This window comes from Nipponia nippon, unplaced genomic scaffold, assembly GCF_047370975.1.
Source record: "Nipponia nippon isolate SJK-2023a ecotype South Korea unplaced genomic scaffold, ASM4737097v1 scaffold_5, whole genome shotgun sequence".
Classification (NCBI taxonomy): Eukaryota; Metazoa; Chordata; class Aves; order Pelecaniformes; family Threskiornithidae; genus Nipponia; species Nipponia nippon.
The window spans coordinates 49,848,373-49,872,034 of NW_028262369.1; the positions used below are offsets into that span (position 1 = coordinate 49,848,373).

Here is a 23,662-nt window from a genome sequence, read left to right on the forward strand (position 1 = left end):
CAGAATCAGTCTGGGATCCAAGCCCCAAAAACCAGGTTGAGAGCAGCACTCGAACCCTGATGGCTTGAGAAACCTTTGGTGCTCCTTGGACACGGGCAGCTGCTCTCGGGACAGTGCCCCCAGTTGCCACCCCATGATGGGGAAAAAGGGGCTTGCAGGGGAAAGAAACACTGATTTTCTGGACTGGCAACATGGGCTTGACTTACTATCTCCCACCCCACCCTTCCAAGCTGAATCCCCACCTACGGCTCAGACCCAACAAGAAGACATCCCGGAGGCCAGCAGAGCCCCTCCAATTGCCCATCACCAGCTTCAGCTGACAGCTCCCATCTCCTGGGGTGAGTGCCAGCTACGAGAGCTCTCAGTTGGGCGCCTCTTTGCTCCCAGACACACGAGCAATTTCAGCTCGTCTCTTCTTGGCGTGAAGTAAAAAGCATTAAAGGCAAAATTGCAGGCGAGTGCCGTGCTGTCACAGCAGCAGCCAGACACTGTGTGAAGCCAGGCACTGAGCTCCCCCAGCCACCAAAAAGGGGACTGGAGAGAGGGGGATGGAGGCTGAGAAACCCTGAACCCTGGTTTTGCAGGACTGCGGGTGACAATAGGTCTGTCCCTGGCTGCGCCCTTGGAGAAAGGTCTTTGCTGGCTCTGCCTTTCTTGGGTCTCTCCTTGGGCTTGGGTGGCAGAGGACATGGGGTCTCTCTCACCCTCTTCAGCCTGGGGGCTGAAAGATGAGCCCTGATGTGCTCTCCACTCCTACCCACGTGAGATGGCTGAGGCTCCCTCGTGCCACACCACGCCACGTCTGTGCCTCGAGGGAGTGACAGTGACGGCTGAGGACAGCCACCAAAGGTCATCCTTCCAACCTGCCCCTTGCCGGCTCCCTGCACCCTGCCAACCTTCCTCCTGTAATGCTCTGCCAAAATGTGTTTCATGGCACGACCACGCTCAGCTTCTCCAACACCAGAGCCCTGCCTGGCCACCCTGACTCCAGCTCCAACCCAGGGGCACTCATCTAAGGTAGCTCCACACCCCAGGTGTAGGTCTGAAGATGTCGCCCAGCAGCCTCAGCTTGGCCAGCGTCACACCTGAAGAGGCGAAACAGTCCCCAGCCTCACCATGCATCCAGTTAGCTGGGTAAAATGGGGGCCAGGCTGACTCACCTGTACAGACCCTGGCACTGGCGGCTGCTCACAGCCCTGTCACATCGGCAGAGACGGCATTAAATCAGAGACCTGAAACCCCGCCTGGCCCCTGGCTGCAGAGCCCATCCTGCACCCAAAAAGGAGGGATGTGTTCTTGCTCACACTCCATAAACCACAACCTTGGGATAGAAACCACGTTCATTGCAAGGGCAAGCCTCGCAGCGGCGAAGAGCGGTCTGCAAAACATCTGGAAGCATTTGAAAGAAACTGTTTTTGAGCGTTGGCCTGCGAAGCTTTTCAGGCAATTGTCAGTGTTACCAATAGCTGCATTCATGACCCAGATAGTTTTTCTTTTTTTTAAGAATCATCTTCCACAAGAAAAAAGACACTTTTTTTTTTCCTGGGAAAAAAACTTTTCAAGCAGAAAAAATATGCAAGGAAGATTTTGATTCAAGCCTTGCTTGGAAAACTGCCTGCACCAAGGCCAGCACCGGGAAAAGGAGTCCCCCTTCATAGGGCCAATTTTTGGCAAGAGATTAGGGGAGGAGTGAAAAGCAAAAATCAAAGGAGTAACCCATGCCGAGCCTATTATCACGCCACATCCTAGCGCAAAAAAACAACCCTCCCAACCCTAAAAAAGCACATTTTCATTCCAATACCAAGCAACACAGTTTGCATTTGCCCGTACACTCCTAACAATAGATGTCAGTAGCGATCCAGGCTGTGCACAACCATGTTGCAGTGCCGGTGCCGGCAGCGGACGGTGGCTCTCCCAGCTGCTCCGGCTCCTGTTCCCACCATCCTCGATGACCACCCCTGGGCAGCCCTGCCCTCCGCCACGAAGGAGCCTGTTACCTGTTCGTACTTCTCCAGCTCCGTGTGATAAATCTGCCGGATCTGGGAGAGTTTGGCTCTGTAGTCGGAATGCTCCACCGAGTTGTCGGAGCCGGCTCCTCCTGATGCAGCGGCAGCAGCGGCAGCGGCGGCCGAGCCGCCTCCTTTTTCGGGGCCCGCTACCCCCTCGGCCAGGAGCATGTTGTCTAACCGCATCAGCTGGGGGTCCGTGGGCTCCTCTTCCTGCGCTCCCCGGATGCTCAGCACTGCAGGAGACACAAAGGGGAGAGGAAAGCCTGAGTCGGGCCCAGACTTAACTTGGGGAAGGGGATGCTCATCCAAAAGGGGATGCTCATCCCAGGCTGGACCGGAGGGGCTCAGTCCCCATCAACGGGGCTTTTCTTCCTTTCCCAAGGGTACCCTAACAGGCAGTCTGCATCTCAGTGCTCTGAGTGGAAGCACAGTTCCTCAGCTCTCCAGCCCAGCAGCAGCGACAGGGACACTCCAGCCCCCCACTTCCCTCTGCCTCTTTCCCTCCTTCCCACGGGGAAGAAGTAGGGCAGAACCAGCAGAGAGCTCACTGCAGAGGTAACCCAGAAAGCCACACTTTGTGTTCAAATATGCTGCTAGCAATACCAATCAAAAACCCAACAAATTTACCCATTCTTGCTGCAAGAAGTGATAGGGACTGTATCCCGATTCAAGCACAGGATGGGAAGTCAAGAGGTTCTACCCCAGACCTCAGCTCGCCCAGGGGTCCTCTCGTGTCACCTAACATATCGTTTATGGACCGATCCTGCACTGTTTGCATCAGCCCTCAAACCCCCCCCAACCCCAGATAGCAGAGGAGGAAGCCAGAGCCCATGGCTGGCTGTGCCTCAGTTTCCCCATCTCTGACTACAGATGAAGGGGGCTTGCAAGGCTGTGCTTTTAGCTACCCAGTGGAAAAGCAAGCAAAAAACCTATATGAAATAAATTTTGTTCTTTGGAAAACACCTTTTTTTAATAATCCACTTGTTCCAGTGAAGTCTAAACCATGCTAAGAAAAGGGGTGATAATAAATCAGTCCTCCTGGAGTGACTTGCCAAGGAGAGAATTTTCCTCCCCTCTTTGTACTCCCCTCCTCAATTATTGCTTTGAGTAAAAGTCATCCTCCTGCGAGGGCTTTCCTGGAAAAAACACATGGGAGCATCCCGACCGCTGCAGGCCAGCTTGAGAAAGGGACACATCCCAGGTCTGAAGGATGGAGGTGCCCTATGTGCCCCCCCTGTGTGCCCCTCCATGGTCTGTGTTTGAACATAGAAGCATAACCCAAGATGTCCACATGCACACACACAGGTGTGCACAGCTGCAAAATAAATAAAATAAATAAAATAAATAAAATAAATTGTTGATGAGTGAACAAAAAAGGCATTTCCTGAGAGAAACGAATTGTATTTCCCCATCTCATCTGGCACAGGAGCACTTTGTATACACATACATCCCCCGTGCACACACTCATGCACATCCAGAGCTGGGTAACGTTGCGTGGATTTTCATAAAGCCATGCCCGCTTACACCCAAGATGAATTTGACCCCCCGAATCCGCAGCACAAACAAGAGCAAGTGATTTTCCCTGTCATTTAAAAAAAAAGAAGTCTAAAATCAGTTAGCAATAAGAAATAAAACCAGAGCAGCTAAAAAACACAGGCAAACACCGAGTATGGTCTTCCTCACTCTGAAATAAGTTAAAAGATATAGCTATATAGTATATAGGTATAGTATAAAATGGAAGTAAAATACCCTGTTGTGAGGTTTGGCTAACACTAAAAAGAGCTTCTTTTTTAAGCCTCAAACTCTACAAAAGTCATTATTTTCAGGACTCTAGCATTTATTGCATTTTTGTGATTAAAACATTCGCTGTCAACAAAGGTGCGGAGGTCAGGGGGAAAGAAAAGATAGAAAAAAGACCAACAACAATAAATTTGCCAATAAGATGAGCTTATAATAAATAATTCCATGCTAGGGAGGATCGTTTCTATACGGAGGGACGGGGGCATGGTGCCAAATTTGGAGCCCGGTGCCAGTTGCCAAGCCCTGAGGAGACAGGTCCAGCATCCCCCTCCACCGCGGAAGGCTTCCCACGGCACCGCCGGCACCCAGCCACGCGCTTCACCGATGAATAAATCTGAGGGGAGAGGTCAGATTTCATCAAGAAAAGGGTTTGGGGTCTGCAGTCCATAAACTGAAATAAAAGGTAAAGGTAGCCAAAATCCTTAAAAAGATGAAAGGTGACAGGCTACTGGGGAGAGATAAACTTGCTATGAAAAAGAAGAGAATAAATTCCTATTCTTCCAGGACAAAAAAAAAAAAAAAAAAAAATCACTAAATTAAAGCACATCAAAAGCCCAAATACAAATGGAAAGCAACACAGGTAAAAAAAAAGAAATTAAAAAAAACCCAAATAAACAAATCAAAAGCAAAGTTGCCGAAACAGGTGCATCTGGATTTCAAAAGGGAAATCTTTTTAGATTAAAAATCTCAGGAATCATTGACCTGACAGGTAGGCACGAGTGATTAATTAGTTGATGTTTAGAAAGCTGCTTCCTGATGAAAAGCACTGTATAACCCCTGAGCTTTATTACTGTGCAACACAGGGACCAGCACCCGCTGGGTGTGTGCATCCCGAGCATCCTATGGATGGACACGTGTCCCCGCAGCAGCGACCCGAACCCAGCCGGGGACTGTGCAGAGATGGCCTGGGCTTGGCTGCCTGCTCGGAATAAGGCTAGGGAGTAAATAAATGGAAAGGCCAATGTGTCTAAGCAGAACTGATGCTGCCTATTTATCCCTGGAAGGCAGCACTCAGCCAAGGAGAAGACAAAATGATTATTTAAAAGCTCCTTTTTTATCTTCCCGGTGCTGTCCCTGGCTCCAATGCACCTTCTGCCAGGATGCCCGGGGTGCTGGGCTCCTCAGCAGCTCCAACCCTCCAAAATGCTCCCTGTGATGGGATGCGGCCCTTGCTCCACTGGCCAGGGGGCTCGGGGTGAGCTGGTACAGGCAGCACCCGATCCACAGTGCCTGGGGGGCCGATCGCAAAAGGCCCCCACTCTCCCCAGGCTGCCGGCTTTCCCACCAAATTAAAATAAAATGAATTAAGCAGAACGATCCTCGGCGATCCGGCAGCAAGCCGGAGCCAAGGGGCTGTGGGCGAGCTCCCGCCCGTGCCCTAGCATCCCCAGGACCTGCCATTTGCTGCTTCTGATTAAAGAGAGGGGAAAAAAAAAGGAAGAACAAAAAGAAAGATAGCGACTGGCAGCCGCGGGGAGGAAAATTCATGCAAGACTTTCTGTCCTTGGCCGCTTTCCTGCTGGCTCGGCAGCCCCTAGAGCTGTGGCAAATGCCGCTAGAGGGTGCTCAGCCCTCACCGAGGTCCCCCGCTGCCTCAAAATGCATTTTTTTATATATAAATATAAATACGCACACATGCAAATGTATATGGATGTATTCTAAAAGCAAAGCCAAGCCAAGCACCTTGTCACCGCTGCACAACGCTCCCTGAGTGACCATGGAGGAGAACTGAGGAGCGTGGCTGCCCCACGGCTCGCGGCCGTGGCAGGGTCACCGTCACCAACAACAGCAGCGGGAGCAGCTGGGGACCGCCAAGCCACCAGCCTGCGGTCCGGTCATGGATGCCACCAGGGTCACGGAGACCCGTTCCAGCAGCTGGGAAATGGCTCCCAGCTCACACGCTCACTCCTTTTTCCTCCTGTGTGAGGTATCACAGCTACGGTCTGCAGAGGACATCGTCCGAGTCCTGGGCTGGCTTGGTGGCGGGACTGGCCTCAGAGAATCAGGCGAGGAGACAAAGCTGAAAATAGCTCCCCAGCTCCTTGCCTGCCCTGTGATTCAGGGATGTGGGACGGGAACTGCATCGAGTCGCCAAAGCTTTCAGATGCTCTAAGATGTTTCCCACCGACCTGGGCATCTCTGAGAAGTGTCTGCAAAGCTGCCGGCCCCATGCTCACACGAGACAGGCAGCCAGCACCCCACACATCTGTGTCCCCATACCACGGTACTTGTGCCTTGTGTCCCCACGCACAGGGTCAGCCACGCAGCCAGGGTGGGGGGCATGGGGCAGGAGAAACAGCCCTTGCCAGACATGGTGCTGGCATGTGCCTTCAAAACGGACTGCATGCTGGCGATGGTCTAGGGCTACGGAAGACACCTAAGAAATCCACAAAGGTGGGTACTAGGCTCCTCCTGGTCCTCCACACCACCATCCCCTCCCTTATTTATTCCATTTTCCTGGGAGCATTTTTCCAAAGGGACCTGAGGAGCCAGGTCAGTGCAGGAGCTGAGCACACTGCCACCTCTCTTCTCCCAGGTCACCCCAAAATGTTTCAGCTTAGCAACTCTTTCCTTTCCACCCCCTCCAAACCCTCCAGTTCAGAGGTGTGCAGGCAACACAGGCAGAACATCATCATGAAGGCAATCAAACATGATGGGGGTGATAGCAGCAGCTTAGCAGGAGACTGTGGCTCAGCAGTGACAGTAGAAAAGGATGCTCAAACCTCCAAGCTCTACCTGTCTTCTAGAAAGGGGAATTTAACCTACTGCAGTCAGTGTCCTCAAGCTGAGGAGATGCAAGAAGCAGGAGGCTGTCCCAGCCAGACTCCCAGCATCGGACATATCCACTCACAAGGGGATGTAGACTGTAGGATGTAGGATACAGCACTCCCCAACGTTTCTCATCCTTGTGTCTCCCCTTGGGTGCTGTTGCATGTGTGTGCATTCATCCCCAGTCAGGTGCCAGCCAAGACTTCTGGGGTGGAAGACGAAGACCAGGCAGAAGACACTGGAGAAGGCTATGGCCAAGCAGAAGACACTGCAGGAAGCTAAGGCAAGGTGGAGCAGTGGAAACAGCCTCTCCAGGGATGCAATGCGGACATCTTGGAGGAAGAAGACACAGTGAACGACACGAAGCCAGCCCAGGTTGCGATGATGAAAGAAGAGGTCCCCAGAGCCAGCATGGCCAGTCATGAGGAATTTGCTGCACAGGACCAGTGTTCCTCGACTATCCACCAACTTAAGCAGTCAAAACTGCAGTCCCGAATAATTTGCTGTAACCACCTGGTTCAGATCCCCTTCAACTACATGAGCTGGCAGTTCCTCTATAGCTCCATTTGCTGATACCACCAGCCAAGGGCTGGTCCCAGCGGCTGGACGTTTAAACAAACCCACCCTAAAAAGAAACCTGCTGCATGGTTTTAATGAGTACGGGAGGAGTGCTGCCCTCCTGCCTGAGCTGGGCTGCTTCTGGATGGGGTTTCTCATGGTTGTTTCTGCCCATTCCCAACTTGCTGAATTGCCTTTCCAGGGGGACATTTTAAAGGAGAAGGAGATTTCAAGTAAATGATTGCAACTTATCGAAAATAATGTGCTACTTAGCATCGGAGACAAGCATCCTGGCAGGCAGAAATGGGAAGCAGTGCCGGAGCAGATGGGAGTAATTAGGTTGTGATTTTCAGAAGGGTTTTCTTTCCTGCCTCCACTGTGCCTAAGATGTACTGGCGGGGGGGACAACCCACCCAACAACAGAGTTTCAAAAGAGACGGACGATTCCTCTGCCACAGCCGCTGGGCTGTGAGCTGCCTTTGGGCGTGACTTTCCCATGGGGAAACCAGAGATGCCCGAAGTGGCAATGCCGCTGGTGGAGCACTGCTGGCTGCTCTCGCTGTCCTCTCACAGAGTCACAAGCGGGGCAAGATGCCTCTTTCCCCACCAAGACACTCATCTGCCACCAAAGCACAGACACCTCACCCGTGCATCAGATGAACAAGGTCTTGCCCAAATCCTTTCCTGGACCAGTGGGTACCCCTGCTGTATGGACAACAAAGATACGGGCAGCTCCTCCTTGGGAACCCCAAAACTCCTGCACACACCCACTCAATGCACAGCCAGGCTTTGAAACATACATTGAGCATCAGCCCTCTTCCGACCTTTTGCAATTTAACCACCATCCGCACCATTCACTTGGGCTCGTGAGGCCCCAGCTTCAGGGGTCACACGAGCTCACCCGTTTTCTTTAAACCCATGATTTTACACCTCCAGGTCTAAAACAACAGGCAGCAAACAGAGGGACAGCTGTGATGCCAGTAAATACCCCTGCTAACAAAACAGGTAACTGATCACCTTAAGCCGATCTCAATATTACCTGGAGCCTGAGTCTACATTTGTGAATGCTGAAGATCAACAGCATTGAAGCTGGTACAAAAATACTCCCATCTACCTTGTATTTGAGGACAGTTATGCATTAAGTGGCTTGCGGCTGTCTGTCTGCATCCTCCTCATACTCATACGTGTAGTCACAGCCACGTCAGGAGAGTTGGGGTTTGCTTCCTTGGCTGATCTGTGATGGCATGGGCTTGAGTTGCTCTTCCCAATCTTTCTTTGTGCAGAAAAGCCCCCAGATCCTGTGCACCTACCTAAACTGCTTTTTTTTTCTTATGCAAGTGTATTTGCAGCCTACTTTCTTCTGCAACAGCAAAAGGAAACCCAGACACAAAGGAAAACCCAGTGTCTTGGATCTTCTCTTCAAACACAAAGTCACCTTCAAGACCCTATGCTCAGAACGAATAAACAAACTCTCAGAGCTTTGTGGAGGATACTAGGGCACCTCCGTTTGGGTCTTCAAGGGTCCATGTGACAAGACAGCAACATAAACGTCTTCTCGGCAAAACGCATGGTGTCCACGTTAAACGGGTATCAACAATCTCGGTGTCCACGTTAAATGGGTATCAACAATCTTGGTAACCAAGGTGGAGCACTTCAATGTTAAGTAATCACAGAGAATTTTAAACCTCGGCTGGATATATTCACCCTGTTTACATAAAGCCACTGAGAAAATCAGCATCAAAACACAAATACCTATTTCCAACACAAAGGGAAAATGGAATTTCCAAATACACAGACACACACCCTTCCAGGAAGCAGGAATTAAGAGAAGTAGGGTTTTTTTCTTACAACTGACATAAAAATTCCCCTCCTCACTTCAACCTTTCCAAAACTTACAAATGGATGAACAGATTTTTGCTCAGATTTTCCAAAACAGGCTGCCGTGAGATGAGGCATGGAAAATTTCAGCTGGCAAAATGGCTTTTTGTGCATCTACTTATTTATTTATTTCCCGGAAAAAGGAGGAACACCGTGAAACCGATGGGCCGTTTCTGTCACGAATTTTCACAGTCTAAAGCCATAAAACAAATCAAAAATCCCAACAACAAATAAAGAGAAAGGCTTGTACCCATAAGCACTGCAAAGCCACTCTGGACCCTCGCAAACCCACCTCCTCTCCCAACAAGGGAGTATCCATCAGGGCTGTTTGGAAACAAAGCACTTAAAACAATTTTGTGAGAGATGTTTTGAAAGGTGGAGAAGTGTTCCTTCAGTCCATAAAGCATACAAAATTGTGATCAGATACGTACTCCCACAGAGACAGGAGCAAGTCACATCAGTTCAGAGTCCATCTAGCCCCAGAGGCCAACTCCAGCCGTGGCCAACAAGCCCTGCTGGAGACTCAACCAAGGCCGTGACCAACAGTAGAAGCATCAGATGCTCAGGGAAGTGGCACTTCCTCCAGCACCCTCCTACCCACGACCAGTTTTGGGAACTTGCATCGCAACCCAAATTCAGATCAATCAAAAATGTTTTCTGAGTCATAAACAAAATCTGCTCCTCCCATTTCATGTTATCATTTTCCCCCTCCCTCTTTTTTCAAATCAAAATTCGGGTCAATTTAAAAACAACCAAACTGCTTTAAAAAACAGTGACTTCCCACCTTTCTGGGGTGGAAGAGTCCAAATTATTTGCTGAATCCAATCCAAATTAAAAAAAAAAAGTCTGAGTTACCCTCAAACCGTAATTTTGGGGTATGAGGAATGGGAGAGGGGAATTTATCACATGCCAAAAAGTTTCTCAGCTCCCAGCAGCAGCTTTCCGTCACTTCAGGAGATGCAGCTAGCATGTGCCACGGAAGCTGCAGAAAAGAGACACGTGTTTCATAGTGCTGGCAAAGAGTCTGCACCAGTTTTCTTCTAACCCCATCCCAAATGCCAAACAGGTTGCCATAGAGAGTGAGGATCTGGCAGGAAAATGCTCAAAAGGTCTGGAAAATTATCACTAACACACTGGGGAGAAAAAAATCTCCCCCAAACTGGAAAATGATCTAAAATAGCCCTTTCCATAAAAATAAGGCACAATGTTGCAGTGATTACTGAAAACCAGATTCCCTGAGAAATGTGACTCCCTGGGAAGCTGAATGAACACAGATGAGCTCATCTTTCCAGTCCTTCCCCACATCTTGCTCCAGCCGACCAGTTTAGCTCATGGCTAGTAACTGAGCCAGGTACAGAAACTTTTGACCCCATCCTCACATGCCCAGTTATTGCTACATTGTGGTGGAACAAAGCATTGCGGATCAAATTTAAATGTTTTCTGTTTTTCTCTTTACAGTCCTGACACCACAAGCTGTGTTTACTCATGGATGCTTCACTGCAGGCTGGTGGTCAACTCCCATTGGCTTCGGCAGCAAAACTCCCAGCTGTAATTTTCACATCTGAAATTTGGGGGCAGGTAGCACTCAGATGCCAGAGTCAATTGAATCTCTTGCACCATGAGCAGATCACTGAACAGAGATGGTTTAGCAGCAGAAAGCAGGCTGGAAGTGCTTGCAAACATTAAAAAAAAGCCAACCACCCCACTGGTGGACAAACCACCTCCTCCCCTCCCAGTTACAGCAGCTTCAAGCCCACCTTTGCCACATCCCACGGAGCAGCAAACCCTCACAACTCCACCTAATTAAGCAAATCAACTTCCCCCAAGAACACTCTGCAAACAACCCATCACCCCAGAGCCAAACTCTGGGTTCAGAGGGGTCAATGCTGTCTTGCTGGCACTCTTCCCTTGGAAGAGCACAGATAAATTTTGGCCGCATGCAGGTCCTCTCCCCATACTGCTGAGCACCCCACACATCCCCAGCACAGGCTCATGGTCTGGCCACAAAGCAGGCTGACGTTGGGGAGCCATGCTGAAGCGGGCTGGAGCAATCCTGCACTCACTTCGCGCTTATCTCGCAAAGCAGTTTTCCCCTTCCTAAGCAGGGCAGGATTAGCAGGCTCCAGTTACAGCTGTGAAGCGTAATCAATCCCTTATCTGCATAGGCAAACCCAGCATGTCTCAAATTCTCCTGCCGCAGGACCACATGGTAAGGGAGAGATTGTCCACGGCCACCCAGCCTCCTCCATCTCATCCCAGCCCCTGCCACGGGCAGGGGACGGGGACTGGGACCGACCTCCAGCTCCTGCTCAGAGCAGCAGCAGCTGGAGATAAAGGAAAGCAGGGCAAGACTCAGCGCTGCTCTGCTGCTGGGCTCTGCCTCTGTCCCTCCGATGGCAGCACCTGCTGTACCAGGACCTCACCTTCTCCTGCTGGAGTTTGGGTGATGGATCAGAGTCCCCTCTGCAGCACCAAGACTGTAAATTGTCACTGAGGGACAGAGCAAGCCATCGTCCCCACCCCAGGAGATGAAACGGCTCAGACCTGGCGTTGGTCACGCCTGGAGATACGTCCCAGCCTGGAGCATGGAGTGGATGTGGGGCTCCTTAAGCCCTGCAGGAACAAATCAGCAAACAAAAGCTGGGATTTCTCCCAGGACAGGTCCAGCCATAAACCACCCCCCTTCTGAAGGCCAGTTGGGCTGGGATCTCCCTCCTGCTCCAGCGAGGTGCTTTGCATATGAATTCTCCTTGCTGAAAAGAAATGGGTCCTTTGAATGAGCTGAATCTGCTAATGAGAAGCCGGGGCCTCCAGAGCCCCTCTGAGGACAAGGGTCCCATTTCGACCGCCCCAGGCCAAGCCCTGAAACCCGAGAACAAACAAAGAGAGGTTTTCCCCCAGAAGGAAGCTGCCTTTCCAGCCTGCTCCCCTCTTGGAAAGGTCATCTCCCCTGGACACGCAGCGCCTGCGAACGGCTGCTCGATGCACAAAGCGGCTGGGCCAAGAAAGTCATAGGTGAAAAGACTGGGGAGAGAACAAGCTGAAAAGCTGCATTTCAGATCCCCTTCTCCTGTCATCCTTCAAAAAAGATGACCCGTGAGACTCCATCCAAGGAAAGCTGGCTTAGAGGCTATTAGATAGCAATGTCCCACTCAAGTCTTGGGTTTGCTAAATAATTTGAAGGTACCCACTGCCCATCACACGGCCGAGAGCACTGCCACTCTGTCACCAAGTTGACGGCCTTGCCATTGGCTAGATTCGGGATTTTGTGCAATATAGATTTTCCAAAGCTCCATGTCTCAGAGCCAAGCCATCACAGGAAATACACTGTTTTTTCCCTCCCTTTCTCTCTCACAAAGCAGGCAGCGCAGAACCACGACAGACATCTACCAAAAGCTGGGGACAGACATGTCACAGCCTCCCACTGCAGAGCACCCTGGGGCCATGTCCTCTCCCTCCACTGCCAAGGGACCTCCCTGCCTCCTGCTTACTGGCACACTCTCTGCCCTGAACCACGTTCCCATTTCCAGCAGCGACCTCCTCACGCAAAGCAAGAGCTGAGCATGGTCCTTGTTACTCCCACTTACTTGAAGGCAACCTCATTCCTTGGTGCTTGGAGAAGGTGGCTGCAGGAACAGTATGTCCTTTTTTTGGTGCATGCAGACAGGAGGGAAGCAAAAGAGAGGGAAGAAGCAACTATTAAGCAAGGACTCTCCACCCGGGGTGAAACCTCAGGGCTGGGTTTTGCAGTAGGAAACCTACTGCCCTGGCAAAGGGGAGATTGCAGCCACTGCTGAGTACGAGTGGATCAGAAGTCCCTACCACCAGTGATCGTTTTCTCTGAGGTCAGCTGTGGCCCAGGGTCTCTCCCTCATGGAGGATGGACATTGCTCTTCCCTGAGAGACAGAGGTCTTCCATTCCAAATGCATGAGAAACCATTCCTTCCCATGTCCCCAGCCACGGAACCAGGTGGCTGGGATAGAATTAATTTTCTTCATAGTAGCTAGTATGGGGCTATGTTCTAGATTTGTGCTGAAAACAGTGTTGATATCACAGGGATGTTTTAGTTACTGCTGAGCAGTGCTTACACAGAGTCAAGGCCTTTTCTGCTTCTCACCCCACCCACCTCACCAGGGAGTAGGCTGGGGGTGCACAAGAAGCTGGGAGGGGACACAGCCGGGACAGCTGACCCCAACTGACCGAAGGGCTATTCCATACCATATGACATCATGCTCAGCATATAAAACTGGGGGGAGAAGAAGAAGGAAGGGGGGGATGTTCAAGAGTGATGGCATTTGCCTTCCCAAGTAACCATTACACATGATGGAGCCCTGCTGTCCTGGAGATGGCTGAACACCTGCCTGCCAATAGAAGTAGTGAGTGAATGAATTCCTTGTTTTGCTTTGCTTGTGTGTACAGCTTTTGCTTTACCTATTAAATTGTCTTTATCTCAACCCACGAGTTCTCTCACTTTTACGCTTCCGATTCTCCCCCGCATCCCACCAGGGGGGTGTGAGCGAGCGGCTGTATGGTGCTTAGTTGCTGGCTGGGGTTAAACCACAACAGATTCAAAGCCTTCTCCATGAAAAATTTGAACTAGAAGTAAGTTATATGCCTATGAGGACAGGTCAAATCCAAAGCACGAGAAGCAACCATAACCAAGGGTATCGGAAATCCCACCCCAACTCCTGTAGTGTAGCCACCATTTAGACGCAACACATCAGCCTCTGGACAACTTCAGGCATCTGCTTTCGGTGGTGGCCTGTACTGAGGCAGTATCAGGCCACTTTGCAGTGTTATAGATGTCACCTAGATGACAGGACCAGAGGCAGCCGCCCTTGCGCTGAGATGCATGTCACCCCGTGTGTTTTTGAAATACCACAGCTTTCCAGGACTAACTGTTCCTCTAACTGCTTGCAGACTTGCCTTACACACAAGGTCTTTCTCTCTGCGCTATACATAGATCACACCAAAGCCTACCTGAATGTTCCTCGTCCATTTGCTTGGTTTCGAAGCTTGTCCCACCCGTAGCACCACAGGGAGGTCAAGTTTGCCCAAGCCTAGACAGTCCACCAGTCTCACATGGCTAAGACATGCAATCTTGAATGCAACTTTGCCGGGATTCAATGATCTTGGGCAAATAAATGAGCACATTTTTTGCACGACGCTCAGTCCCTCACACCAGCGTGCAGACCTGCTGAGCCCGGCATCAAACCTGGTCCTCAAGAGCGCCAGACAAAGCCCGAGTCTTTGAAAGGCAACAGCCGGTCGGCAGCGTTTTAAGGCCAGAAAACAGCTCTGAACGTTCAGTTCCTTCTTTAAATAGAGGCCCCTTCTGTAAACGATCTGTTTGGACAGGAGGGAGAGTGCTGCAAGAGGCCAAGCGCTTGTGAAATCGGATCGGCTGCCTTCGCTCCCGCTCCATTCAAAACATGTGGGGGGAAGAAAGGAACCCAAAACTGGCAATGCAAGAGGGGAGGAGAGAGCCCCTACACCTCCACGCTGCTGGAAGGGTGTGAGACACGAGAGAAAATGGGGAAAAATAATTAAAAGGATCAATTAGTGGCATTTCTGTTTCGAGGCGCCTGTGTGTGTTTAATTATATTCCATGCAAGAGGTTGTTGACGCAAATTTCCTAGCTGCAGGGTGGTGGCGTAACAGGATCCGGCTCTGCCTTCTACCCCGGACAACCCTGCTCAGGGCTTTACCACCAAGCCCACCCGCCCGCACGGTTCGGCAGCACCCTCGGGCAGAGGGGCACTGACACCCAGCCCCAGGGCGTGCTGGCCAGACACATGGACACACAGCTCCCCCCTGCTCCTGCAAGAGAGGCCCCTGCCATAAACAGAGAGGAGATTAAAAAGGAAGCAAAAAAAAAAAATCTTTGCCCGACTCCGGCTGCGTCCCAGGATCAAAGATCATCTCCAGCGAGGCCATCTGGTCCTTGTAAATGTAAAACCAAATTGAAAGCCCTGCCCTCACCTCCTCCGACTCCCTCGGCAATATTGCTTTTACTGGCTGGGGATGGGGAAGGAGCTCGCAAAAGGCATCTGTATGTAATATAGAGCCCCCGTGCAGCTGGGCTATAGGTTCTGCGACCCCCCTTTTTGTTAATCATGAAGCAGAGGTAAATGTTTTCTTTGGATCTCCAGGGGCCCTCTTGTTCCCAGAGGCTTTGGGAAGAGCCCAAGGCAGCAACCCTGGGATGAAGGAGGGCTGCTCTGCATCCTCATGACTTCTTTCTGGCTGAGGACCAGGTTGTCATCCCTGTCCCAGTTTAGAAAGGGACACACCGGGAAGGGGAAATGTCCCCACCATCCCAGCAGTGTCCCCACCATCACGAAAGCCATACAGCACCCTCCTTCCCAGCCCAAGCAGGTTTCTCCTACCTGGGATGCAAAAGGGGACGCAGAGGCTGGCAAATAAATGGAGAGAAAGAGGAAGACTGAACTGAGCGCTTTCAAAAAGGGGATACAATGCATCTGAGCCAAAAATGACTTATGAAAAACCCCACCATTGCCAACCCAAATACTCCAGGCTCGACTTGAAAGGCAAGCGGGATCCACAATCGAGAGGAGAAAGCTACACGGGAGACGTCGTAGGCAAAGAGGAGGCAGCTTGAGGAATTCCTACCCATCAAGCTTTATTGTGTTATTCCAACTAAGCAGAGACAAAAAGACAAATCTCAGCTCCCTACTTTCATTTATAATTGAACCCAGTCCAGAAGGATGGAGCAAGTACCATCTGTAATGCAGAGTGCATTAGCAGCCGGCAGAATGAAATATTCAAATTACTGTAGGCTACCTCGCATTTTAATGACAGGGTTACAAAAACCTGACTTGTAAGTGGAGATTGGACTGGAAGAACAGAAAGTTTGTTTTTCCAGTGCATGAATTAACCTAACAAAATGTTACTTTCAGGAAAAAAAAAAAAGCATTTGCATAGGTAATTTTGCAACATATCCCAACAGGCTCAGGAGAAAAAAAAATATTACTCCATTTAGTTATCCTAATTGATATATTGTCTGGGGAGATGAAAAAACTCGGGGAGAAAAGGGCAAGGCTTTTTCCTTTTGGCTGAAGATATTAAATAAACAGATGTAGGTGTGCACGAACATTACGAAGACGTACAGGTTCTGTACACATGGGACGCATGGCAGCACATATGTGCATCCATGGGGTGTGTTGGTGCAATACTTGCACGAGCTGTAGCCTTTCGATGTCGTGCACCATTTGAATATGCAAATCAGCCCTTGATTTTCGTGCTTGTGCCTGTGCTGGGATCCATTCGTTTTGATATCGTTAATCAGGGCTGCCGAAAAGCCTGACACAGTAAGTGGCTGTAGCCCCTAGCAGTAGTCAAGATAGAGTGACAGGCTCCATTTAAGATGTCACAGCATATAATAAAGTGTAAAACTATACTTAAAATAAACGAGATAGAAACAATAAACTTGACTCCGGGTTTGAACTTTCTAGGAGAGAGGCAGAGAGATGCAAGCACGTGCATGTGCAAGTGGGCACGGGGCTGGGGTGGCTGGAGGGGACAGTCCCCCACCAGCCTGCCACCCAGGTGAGAGTGAGGAGGGCTGCCTTCTGCAGCCTCCGAAGGAGCCAAGCTTCTCAGCAACCCTTTGATAACAACCAGTCTGCACGTGGGACATCTCTGGAGCTTCTGGGGGTCGATGTTAAGGAGAAGGAGGAAGAAAAGAAGCCATAACTGGGATCTGCTGGGGACTGAGGTGACAGCCAGGCCACGATGGGCATTGCGATTCAGGCAAGGAGCCCACCGAAGGGGCTGAGCTTTGCTTCCAGCAGCTCAGCAGAGAAGAAGGGATTTACCCAACGCAGGTGTCACCTCCAGGCACCCGAATGGAGGTTGGGACAACCCAATCCAAACTACCCTTCCCTCCTGGGCACCCAGGGAGCATCAGCAGCTCCTGGCCATACTCCCGGGGTGTCCCTTCCCCTCCATCCCCAGATGGTAGTGCCAGGATGAGATGGAGAGGCAGCAAAGTCCTCAGCATCTGCAGCCTGGGCTTGGCCATGTGCCCCAGGACCAGGAGCCACAGCAGACGCTGGAGCCCTTCCCTGGCAGAATGAGGATCAGGATCAGGCCCATGTGGGGTGGGGAGGCATCCATACTAAAAAGTCCAAAAGCCCCATTTCGCTCCCCAAATCACCTCTCCACACCCCAAAACCCCCTGTGTGCCTGACAGCAGCTCTCCGTGCTGAGACAAACCAGTTGCTCTCCCTCGTGCTAAGCAGTTAAATTAGAGAGTATTCAATTAATAACAGCTGAATATTCTGTCACATTTAGGAAGATGTATGGTAAGACAAGCGAGTTGTGATGTCTGTGACAGAAATGATAAAAGTTCTCCCGACACAGCCTGGCAGATACTTGGCTGGAGGAACCGCTTGCTCTCATGGACTCCAACGTCAGCACAGACACCAGGCCCAGCGCCGCCTTCAAAGGAGAGACACTCCAAATTGCACGGGAGAACTGTTGCCAAAATCGTTTGCAGGCAGCTCCCTCCCGCCCTCCTTCTGGGATCCATCTGAGATGCAGGGATGAGACCCCGGAGAAGACCTTGGCCAAGAGACGTCCGAGACAGCGCCTGCCAGCCACCACGTGGCAAGCCTCACTCAGCACAAGCTCAAAGCCTCCCATGTCACCTAAAGGCCATCCCATGACACTCTTCCCCCCCAGGCTGCCTCAGTTTACCCATCTGCAAAAGTGACAGTGATCATATCCCAAGCAACCCACCCCAGGGGGGACCAGGGCAGCACTTGCACAGCACCGCGACCATGGGCAAGTGCCTGCCCTCCGGTAAGGCATTCTCCATCTAATGTACGGATGCGGCGTGGCCAGGGGACACATGGGAGCAGTGCTCTCGAGGCCACCTCCTCTTCTTCTGGGGGGTTGTTTTTCACCAGTGTTGTTTGCGAACACAGTTTTGTTGCTAAGAAACTACCTTCATATTGCTCGGAGAGCAAAGACAAAGCAACCGTCAAAATAACACCGTATTTTGACAGTAGCCAGATCATAACCATAAATGATCCATTTTCCCTGCTCTCCTGTATGCTCATTAACGTGGACTAAATACCATACTCCCATATATAACCCACACCCTATATGTACACACACGTGGCATGTGCAGGCGCTGGGGACCCATGTGCCGGGGCGGGGGGGGGGGGGTTCTCCATCGCATCCATTCATCCCCCAAACCAAAGCTGAAGGAATCAGATGCGGGAAGAGGAGGGGGCTCCCCGGGGAGGCCCCACAGCTCCCTTCTAGGCAGGAAGATGGCACAAGGTCTTTAAGGAAGAGCTACTTAACAAATAAAAGGAGGGAGAAGGTAAGACCTCTGCCCACATCCATGGCAGGTAGCTCTGCATGTCGGCCCTGGTTTGGGGAGAAACATAATTACCTGTTGGCTTAGGGTTTGTTGGGTAGGTTGGGGTTGTTTTTCGTGGATTTTTTTTAAGTCTCAGGAGAAAAAGTGGTGAGGAAAGCAAAACCCATTCGCTGCTCAGCGTTAAAAGTGCTTTGTGCCTCTTGCTGCTTTCAGGATGGGAAGATCCTGCCACACAGGGAAGATCAGAGCACCCCCTCACCATCACTGTGGCACAGATACGTTCCCAAGCCAAGTCCCCAGGATCCTGAAAACCAGTTTGCCAATGCATCCGCATCCTAAGCAGGAGGACGTCTCTACCTTTCCCGCTGCAGCATCTCTGGCCCCTCTTTGCTGGTCCCACTACAACCGGGAGGACCTGGATGGATCCCAGAAAAGATGTGAAAAGCAACGCATCTGCCCCCCCCAAAAAAGGCAGAAAAGGGGCAAAAACACCTCCAGGGTAGCAGCAGCAGCTGCTGCAAGATACTTCTTGTGCTGATCCAGGACCATCCAGGATGATGCATGAAGCTGAAAGGCTTGGGGGACGCAGTGGTGCAGTGAGGTCAGCAGCGCCCTGCTCGCACCAAAAAACTAGAGGAAAGCAAATGGCCTGTCTGAAAATGTCCCATGTGCCCAGAGGGCAGAGGGTAAAGGCAGGGGGAGAAAAGACACACGGGCTGTGCCCACTAACAACTGGGAATGAAAACTGCTTAAGTGGAAAGCCTTGGCATCGTGGGAAGTGCCCTGAGCAGAGGCAGCATGCTGTCATCAGATGCCAGTGAGACAAGTGGAGCAGCGGGCAACCGCCATGCAGGCAGGGATGCGGGTAACTGCTGTGCAGGCAGGGACACAGACCCCAGCACCTTGTACCCACCCTGCTGCAAAAGCCTCCGGGGGCCACAGACCTGCCGCCGCTGATTTACAGGCAGAGAGAAAGGCACATAAAAGGCAAGGCTGAAAGTGCAACCTGTCATGCCAAGCCAACCCAAAGGGCCCTGCGCTTTTGCAAATCCCTGGTGCAAGAAAGGATGCCCAGAGTTACAGCACAACCACAGCGTCTCTCACCACCCCGGCAGGTGGTGGCAAACACAGACATGCTGTCCGTAACCACGACCCACCTGTGCCAATAACCAGCTCGAGAGCCGACTGAGAGCACAGACTCACCACCAGCGAGGGACTGCACCGGTCTGCTTTGCGCTGCTTGGCATGCACTTCTGCAGACAGCAACGCCTGCAGGCAGGGACCAACAGGGCTTGGGAAAGAGCAGTGCCCTGCCTTGGATGCTTTTGGGGGGAAATAAGGGAAAAACTGAAGCTGTGGGAAGTGATCCCACAATATCTGGGTTGTTTGACTCTTCCCCTGGGCCAGCTGGAGTGTGGGTCTGGCTGATCCCTTGCCCAAGCATGAGACTCTCTGCACATACCCGAAACCCCAGCCCAGAACCAAATGGCCTGTCTGCCGTAGAGCAGCAGCTTGCCACGTATGCTTTCCCTGCCAAAACCCCAAGCTCCACCCTACAGTAGGAGAAAAAGTGAAGGGCGAGAAGAGCTCTGTCAAAACTCACCAAACCCCGAACAACATTTCTCCACAGAACAAGCCCTTGGAAATTTCTTCTCTGCTTGGGTCCCCCGACCCACATGAAAGCGGCATTTTTCTGGGCTAATTACACAGGCTGCTCTGAGCCTCCTGGCAGAATACAAGCTGCAAAGGCAGACATCAAAGGGCTCCCAACTTTAAAATAAATAGAGAGCAAAGACAGCACGGTCCACAGGAGACCTCTGCCTGTCGCCTGTGCTGGCCGCCTGGGTTGAATGTTGGAGGTGACTCAGGCCACGAGACCCCTGGCAAGGAAAGCCAGGGGAAGGGGGGGCAGATAGTTTTTATTTGCATGGCACATTCCCAGCAGGCACAGGCAAAGAAGGGGGGGTTGGTCCTTGCAGGACCAGCCATGGTCACAGCAAAGCTTTCTGAGGCCTCCATCCAAAGGAAGGACCAACTATGGAGCCTGTCTGCTAGCTGGGGTGGGCAAGCCGTGGGGCGCTGGATGGAGAGGCCAAAGTCAGGTTGTGGGAGAGGATGGGACAGGAATCACTGCCACACACCAGGCAGCGGTGGCTGCCATCACAGCTGGCCTGACCACCAGCCCTGGGTGCTGTGTGCCTCAGTTTCCCCAGAGCTGAATGCACCCATTGCACCTGGAGCTCCTGAGATGGGATTTTCCAAACAGGTCCTTCACCCTAAAGAACAACCTTCTAAAGGAAGCTTTGGCCCTGCTTGGGCCGAGTCAGAGCCTGCACCCACAGCTCCTGATGGACCAGAACCCCAAGCTCCGCTGCTTCCCATCCATTTCGGAGAGAAAGAAGATGCCTTTGCTGTCCCCTCCAGGAAAGGGGACAAACCACTGGCACACCATGGCCATCTCTCTCCACTCCTGGCCCAGAAAGCAGCAGACTCTCCTGGCTTTCAGCAGGACACCCTAAGGTGCCAGGCACGATTTGCATTGGAGATAACGGGGGAAGATGAAGCCATCCTGCCAGCTCCACCAGGCCTCACCTTTCACCCTCCCCTTTGAGCTTTATAAGGTCTTGCAGCACGGCCAGTACATGCTCTGCAGAGCAACCAGCCCTCGCTCCCTCTCAGAGATGCCTCCAAAACAGCAAGGCATGACCAGAAATCCTATGGGTCTTCAGGCTCTGGTCCTTCTGTGGGCAGCAATTACCCAGGAGTGCTGCCACGAGACATTGCTGCAGAACCTTGGAAAAGGACAGGGGCAAGGAAATCCACGTGGGATGTTCCGACATTCAGGAAGATCGGTGCATGCAAAACTGTCACGCGAGGGATGCCAACCATGCTCCTGAAACCAGCCTGGTCCAGCCCTTGGTCTCCCCACTTCTCCCCCAGCCTTGGCTCCAGGGGCGTGGGAGCAAGGAGGAGGGCTGGACCGCACCCCGTTTCCTCTCAGGGAGAAGGAAGATGAAAGAAAGGATGAGGCTGGGACGGCCGAGCGTGGGATGCGAGGGGAAGGTGTCAATTAAAGCAATGAGGCCCTCCGCATCCCTGTGCCTGACAGCCGGGCTGAGCGGAGCTGACAGCCAGAGCGCTGGCTGGCTTCCCTGTCTCGCTCACCGGAGCACGCTCCCCCCCGCACACCCCCGGCTCCGAACCAGCAAGGCCGGGGCACACGGACACCCGCAGTGGCGTGGTGTCCCTTCCCCTGCCCCCAGAGATGCTCCTAATAATGGGAATTATCGTGATTTGGGGCTTAAGCAGGCCACAGCCAGCCTGGAGGCGGATGGCAGCACAGCAGTCGGGGCCGGGTGGGATGGCAGAAAGAGGCACCGGATCACGCTGCAATAACTAATGAGCGCTGCAAGGTCTCAGCCCCTATGCAGGATGGTATCAGCCAGGTGCCAGCGTGCGGAGAAGGTGGCAATCCAGCAGCTCGCCCCTCAAAACTCACCAGGTGGCCAGCCTGCATCTCTGCTCCCCCTTGCCGCGCCCCAGGAATTGCATCCCGGGAGCCCCTGATTCACCCCCTGCCTGCCCTCCCTGCAGGCTCAATCCGATTACTGCTGATACACATCTCCTCCTGGGCTCCAAAACACGCTCTTCCCAGCTGAAGGATTCGCATGGACACAGAAAACTTGTCCTGATTGCGGCGTTAATGGTCGTGTGGCCCATGTCATCACCGAAATGGCCTTAGGGGGAGAGTTGATGGGTCTCTGAAGTCATCAGGACTACCCCACCTCATCTTGCTCCCCTTATTAAAACCATTCATCCTGGGAGCTAAATGAATATGTTTCATCTTCAAATGCTGAGACACAACAGCAAGCAGGCAGAGATCTAATAGAACAATACCCATCTAATCATGCCGATTTTTCTCTCCCCATCCTGCCTTCATATTACACGTGCGGCCACGAGACCAAGCTGGGGCCGCAGGCAAAGGGTGAGGACGGGGCACGGCCCGCTCCTGGCTTTGCCACCACCCCTGCACCTTGTCCCCCCCCCAGGGTCTTCCTCCCTCTGCTGTGGTGGAAAAAGCCCCAGGACTTTTAAAACTAATAAGCCTGATAGATACCAAGCCTAACAAGTCTAAGGGAGCCAGGGAAGCAGGGCAGGCCCTCCACCACCGGCAGACCCCTGCTTCCCACGGGAATACTGCAAGCCATACTGCCCATGAATCATTTTGGCGCTCCTTCCCACACCCACTGCAGGTTTTCCCGGCTCCCGTTCCCTTAGATACAGAGTTGATTTTTTCCCTTGTTTGCTAAAGCACCTTTTTGCACACGTGATGTTGGGAAAGCATAAGAATTTTGTGTCTCTCCCATATTAAGGGTCTCCAGCAAGGTCCCCAGCTGGGGATGGGGTGGTGGAAGATGAGGTGGGTGGGAGCATCAGGAAGGGCTGGGGAAGGGAAAGGCGGTTAATCCATTGCATCTTTCAAGAGCCTGCCGGAGACGCTGCTGGCCTCCCCTTCCTAACCAGGGTTTGCACAGCAAATCCCCGCTCTATCTAATTATTAACGATAATAACGGCGGCTGGCTTGCTGGATGCCATCTGGAGCCTTGCCACACGTGCCCACCAGCCCCGGGACGGCCGGGAAGGGGGTGACCCAGCGGGGCAAGGGCCGGGGCCAGGGGCTGGCCGGGCGGTTGGTACCAGCTCGGGATCGCCCCAAGGACCCGGCGGGCCCACCCAGGCTGCCGTGCTTGTGTTCGCTGCTGTGGCAGGCTTCATAAGGCTCCGCTCTTTGACTGGCGTTGAGTTTATGTGAAAGTAATTAACAGTAATTAATCCTTAATTACAGTAATTAGCCAAGTCGCAGTAAATTAAACCACATCTGGAGCAGATGAGGGCTTCCGAACGGGAGGCTAGTGCAGGCGACAATCGGAGAGATGCTGAATTCATGTGACAGCATCTGATTAAGGCTACCTGTTGCAAGCGGCTCATTTGCATCGTGTTTTTGTTTGCGTTTGGCAGTAACCCTTTCAGCCGGGCTCTCACCCCCCACCTCCTCCTGCCCTCCTCCACCTCCCCATCTCCCCCTGCAAGAGCTGCGTAGATCTGCGAGGAGGGAGCAGCTCCAGCCCAAGAGCCAAGGGTCTCCCCACCATCCCCCCTGACCAGCCCAGGCTACCCCAGGGCAGTGGGGATGAGCCAGCATGGGGCCAGGGAGCTGCTGGGCTCCCTTGCACCCTCCGGAGAGCAGGAGCTGCTCAGGGGGTAGTATATAAACCACCCGCCTCATAGGCA

At 52.2% G+C, this 23,662-nt stretch overlaps 1 protein-coding gene across 2 annotated transcripts in view; it reads right to left on the reverse strand.

The window, feature by feature from the left end:
* The window catches only part of PBX1 (PBX homeobox 1), a 135,582-nt gene that overhangs the window by 26,482 nt on the left and 85,438 nt on the right, over positions 1 to 23,662 (reverse strand). For both annotated transcript variants that reach the window (XM_087733237.1, XM_087733236.1), the window contains exon 3: positions 1,998 to 2,242. In XM_087733237.1, the coding sequence (XP_087589363.1) occupies positions 1,998 to 2,242 (245 nt within the window). The remainder of the gene's footprint in view (positions 1 to 1,997; positions 2,243 to 23,662) is intronic.